This window comes from Thalia democratica, chromosome 9 (assembly GCF_965202585.1).
Source record: "Thalia democratica chromosome 9, ktThaDemo2.hap1.1, whole genome shotgun sequence".
NCBI classification, from domain to species: domain Eukaryota; kingdom Metazoa; phylum Chordata; class Thaliacea; order Salpida; family Salpidae; genus Thalia; species Thalia democratica.
Window position 1 is genome coordinate 11790756 of NC_139173.1, and position 4623 is coordinate 11795378.

The 4623-nt window shown below is 26.3% G+C and overlaps 1 protein-coding gene across 1 annotated transcript; it reads right to left on the reverse strand.

Annotated features, from left to right (window-relative positions):
- Positions 1-319: 319 nt before the first annotated feature.
- Positions 320-4216, reverse strand: LOC145844819 (uncharacterized). The gene is made up of 5 exons (XM_082952239.1): positions 3412-4216; positions 2991-3068; positions 2531-2734; positions 1722-1787; positions 320-1029 (listed from the first exon to the last, which is right to left on the reverse strand). Exons 1-5 carry the CDS (start codon positions 4214-4216, stop codon positions 920-922), a joined length of 1263 nt encoding a protein of 420 aa, XP_082808365.1. The 3' UTR covers positions 320-919.
- Between the last annotated feature and the right edge of the window lie 407 nt (positions 4217-4623).

A 4623-nucleotide genomic window follows, 5' to 3' on the forward strand; every position in this document is an offset into this window, starting at 1 on the left:
AAAAAATTAAAATCTAAAAAAAATTCAAATAAACTGTTATGCCTTATGCGTAAAAATTTAACAGAATCAATGTAGTTTATAAATAATTAAAAAAAATTAGTTGTATATAAAAACAAAAACTAATGATTTACTTTAAAACATGATGCTGCTAAAGTTACTATGAAAATATTAGAAGGTTTCATTTTTTGGGTACAACTTAAACACACTATTTAGTTTAATAAAATATTAGGGAAAATGATTTATACTGTGATTAATAGGTCCAACAATTTTTGAAGAAAGAGTAAAAGTTATTTTATATTTATTTATTAATTCCCTATTAATCAATAAATTTACAATCCATATAAATAACAAAATTTTTAAAAGTAATCTATACTAGAACTATAGTACAGTTGATATTAAAAAGCTTAAAGCAGTGAATTCTTAAAGTTGATAATTTTTTCTATCCGTACTAACCCGGAACAATTGATAGCTATAGTTTATAAAAAGTTGGTTTATATGATGCAGATTTTAACTTTAGTGCTTAAAATGCAAAAAAAGACGCTTTTAAGTTTAAAAACTTGCTCATTTCAACGATTAAGAGTAAATCAGAAGTAATAAACAATTCATATGAATTTTTTTTAATTGTTAAAATTTTAAAGTTTATCAATGATAAACTAATACAAGACTATATTACATTAAATAGCATAAATTTTAATACAGTATTTCTTCAAAACAATGCTATGATTTTTGAATTTTACGTTTAACTGACTAATGTTATAGTAGTGAACTTAGTTCATTAGTTCAACAGTTATAGTCATTACCTAGTGTAAATTTTGACTATAAGTACAATTTATGTAGATTTATAATGTTTAGTTCATGGTTTACAGTTTTACCAGGTGATTAAGTTTTTCCAGTATTTATTTTTTGGTACGTTAAAGTATTAGCAGTCTAAGTACTCTGTATAAGTCTCAGTCTTCTTTTTAGTTTGAACTTTCTTTCCTATAGTTGTCACTGTAGTTGTAGTTGTTATCGTTTTTTTAGCATTTCTTCCTGTCAAAATTAAATTGGCATAATTAGTCATTTTCGACAAAATTTATAATAAATCTAGACAACTCTGTATACACATATATGCATTTCATACAAAATCTTTTATGAAAACCAAGTTTTGGTATTTGGTTTATAAGTACAGTTTGACAAAAGGTCAATTTTTTTTGTCTAATTATTCAGTGGGATATCTTAAAAAAAACATAAGTAAGAAAAATTTGTAAACTAAAAAGTTCCATGAATATTAAGTATCTAGTAGTTATTGACTTATAATAAACATAACGTTCTACTTAGATATTAGAAGAAACAATAATGTACAATACCTTTCAGAGTTATAAATTATTTCGACATCGTAAAATTAACTGTAGATTTTTATATATTACATACAAACAAATTTTTATATAAAAAATGTTTTCGTTTACAATAGTTTCAAAAAATTATATACTTATATCTTAAAATAGTTTATACTTTTAAGTAATGTTTGTAATAGCTTGAGAAATTATTTTAAAAACTGTAAAATAACTAGCCAAAAATTAGTTTGTTTATTTTTCTCTTTAACAACTTTTAAAAATTTAAAGAACTATAAAACACACAGTTTAATAGTCTCTATAAATTGAAATTAAGTTTGTAAACCATACAATATTTGTTAATATTTTATAGTGGGTATAATGTTCTGTGTTTTTTATAAAAAGCATTACCTTCTTCGTCTACAAATTCTTCAATTTGAACGTCAACTGTTGTTTTTTCAATGCCTTGTCCCTCCACTATTTAAAATTAGTTGTATTAAGTTCTTGATTAAACTTGTTTCAAGTTTCTTTTACACAAAATAAAAATATAATAAAAACTTATAAAGTAAAATACTTATATCCTTATATGTGCTAAATAAAAAAATACATAACTTAGTTGTATATACTTTTAAAAAACCTTAAATGCACACAATTTTTTCATCGTTAAATTAAATAGTAATTTATCTGATTCATGTTTACTTTTTCTAATTTACTGTAAAAAAATCGCAAACATGAAAAAACTCGACGAAATAAGAAAAATAGTTTTATTTTGTAACATATTGTTTTACAAAACAATTTTTTAAGAGTTTAATTATAAATTTACTCTAACTAGATGCTACTTGTACTATTGTTAATAATTTTTTTATACCGATTTTTAATAATGGTAAATTTCTTGCTTTTTCCATGATGGAAACAGTACTTTTGTTTTTTATCATAAATTGCTCAAATTTTAACTGCATTGCATTCAATAGCAGAAACATTTATTAAATCAAATATATATTCCCAACGGGTAGTTTCATAAATGCACGGAGCGACACTTTTGTACAAACTGATCAAAATTTAAACAAAGAAGTCAAGCTTTAAAAAGATTTAGCACTTTTCATTGAAAAACTTCCTTTTAAACATTTTTTTTTGTTTTCGAAAGTTCTTAATCAAAACAAATAAAGTTCGTGCATATGTGACTATTTTCCAACTAAACTATGTAAACGCAAGACACATACCTTGCTTTTCTTCTTTTTTGTGAGTGGGTGTGTTTTGTTCGAGTCTCTCCAGCGGGCCTTTACCGTAAATGACGTTCGTTTCAAACAATCCTACGTAGTTTCCGGGTGGGTCGTAGTTTGCCGTCACAAAAGTCTTCCCTCCTTTTCTGGCGTAACCGAAACCAACGAACTTACTGTCCTTCCAAACCAGTTGTGTAAAGTGACCTGTAAATAAAACAAACACAGATATATATTTAATTAAAGTTATTAGAAATAATATTTAAATAAGTCATTAAAGCATTTGTAATTTTAATGTTGTGTGTTACAAACATAATATCTGAAGTTATGTAAAGTTTTTACACTTAATAGATTCTAAAAAAATACTAAATTGTTGAAACTATATAATGATTAAACCTGAGCTTATTTAGTTTATACTTTTTATATAGTAATAACTTTTTTTTTACAAATTAAAAGTGCTTACCAATCTTAGGAGAAAATGTAGCTTTTTCAAAATCATAATCAAGTATTTCGTCATACCACATTCTACAAACTTCTTCAGCTGCAAATGTAAAATAATCTAAACAGTTATTTTAATCATAAAATTTATAACAGTAATGTTTGATTTAAAAAAATGTTATTTTTTAAATATTCTTAAGTTTTATAAAGTATTTCTATTTCAATTACTTGTTTATTAAGCGTGTAGTTCTGCAAATAGCGGAAATGACGTGTTAAGTTTAAAGCATTTTTAATGTTAAACTTGAACCATTGCCAATCAAAAAGTACTAAAGAATTGAATATTTTAAATACACTTTTGATAAAAATGTACTTTTAACAAACAAAAAACTATAACAGCTTCAAACTAGTTTGTTTATAAAAATATATTTTAGACTTTTTACACTAACGGGTGACATTTGATTTCGTCGTGAAGGCCAGGTTCTCTCCGAAGTCGCTGTCCGTGGAGTGGACCATCGACCCCTTCTTGGCCAGTTCCGCCGCCCACCACCTGGCGTGGTTGGTCAGATCCTCCCTGATGGCCAGAGGTTCGGCGTCGTGCCTCGCCCTCAACATGTTGTGCTGGTCCAAGCATCCTTGTTCGAAGATGGCAAGATCGAACTTCATCGCGCCTGCTGACGGTTTCTGTTTGGAAGGAACATTGTAAGTAGATTTGGAAGGAACATTGTAAGTAGGTTTGGAAGGAACATTATAAGTAGGTTTTTTCTGATTAGAAGGAACGTTATAGGTAGATTTTTTCTGATCCGAAGGAATATTGTAATTAGACTTTTTCTGATTAAAAGGAATATTGTAACTAATTTTCTTCTGATTAGAAGGAACATTATAAGTAGGTTTGGAAGGAACATTGTAACTAGTTTTCTTCTGATTAGAAGGAATATTGTTACTAAACTTTTTCTGTTTAGAAGGAACATTATAAGCATATTTTTTCTGATTAGAAGGAACACTATAAGTAGATTTTTTCTGATCAGAAGTAATATTGTAACTAGATTCTTTCTGCTTGGAAGGAATATTGCAACTGGGCTGGAAAGTTATTTGAACTTTGTGAACCTTAGGCTTTTCTGCTTTTTTACTACTTTTTGTAATTTTTTTATTTTCTTGTAAACTGGAGATACTAATTTTGCTGCGCTGTACATAATTCTTTTTATTTGAAGCTTTTTTAGAGCCAGATTTATTTTTGCTAAAAGGGTTCCCCATTTTATAAAAACTAGTTTTATTATCTAAAATCTGAGATAAAATTCTTAAAAGCATTTTTTTAACTTCTCTTCTGCCTTTTTTCAAAAACGTTTTCTATCTCTATAGTTCGTATACAAAATTATAAAGTAAATTTCGTGTGTATTACTATTATTGAAGTTTATTGTCAAACGAAGGACCTAAGCATTAAAACCTTAAGCCACTTAAACTGAAAGACACTAAAATAAAAAAAAATTACAGTGTTAAAATAAATATAAAACTTATAGAAAGTACAAACTGAAAAAAACTCAAACTTTTATAACTAAAATATTCAAACGATTCCAAAGCTACTAATTTCAAATTATATATTCTAAAACAATAGTCTTTTGAAATAAGTATGTAATTTTTTTTTCTAAACTGTAGTTTCTCAA

Bases quoted from the DNA above. Each gene is read 5' to 3' on its own strand.
- LOC145844819 (XM_082952239.1), bottom strand. From the start codon at position 4,216: ATGGGGAACCCTTTTAGCAAAAATAAATCTGGCTCTAAAAAAGCTTCA. The intron at 3,069-3,411 runs GTTAGTGTAAAA...TTACATTTGCAG, and splicing joins GACGAAATCAAATGTCACCC to CTGAAGAAGTTTGTAGAATG. The intron at 1,030-1,721 runs GTAATGCTTTTT...TAATTTTGACAG, and splicing joins AGAATTTGTAGACGAAGAAG to GAAGAAATGCTAAAAAAACG.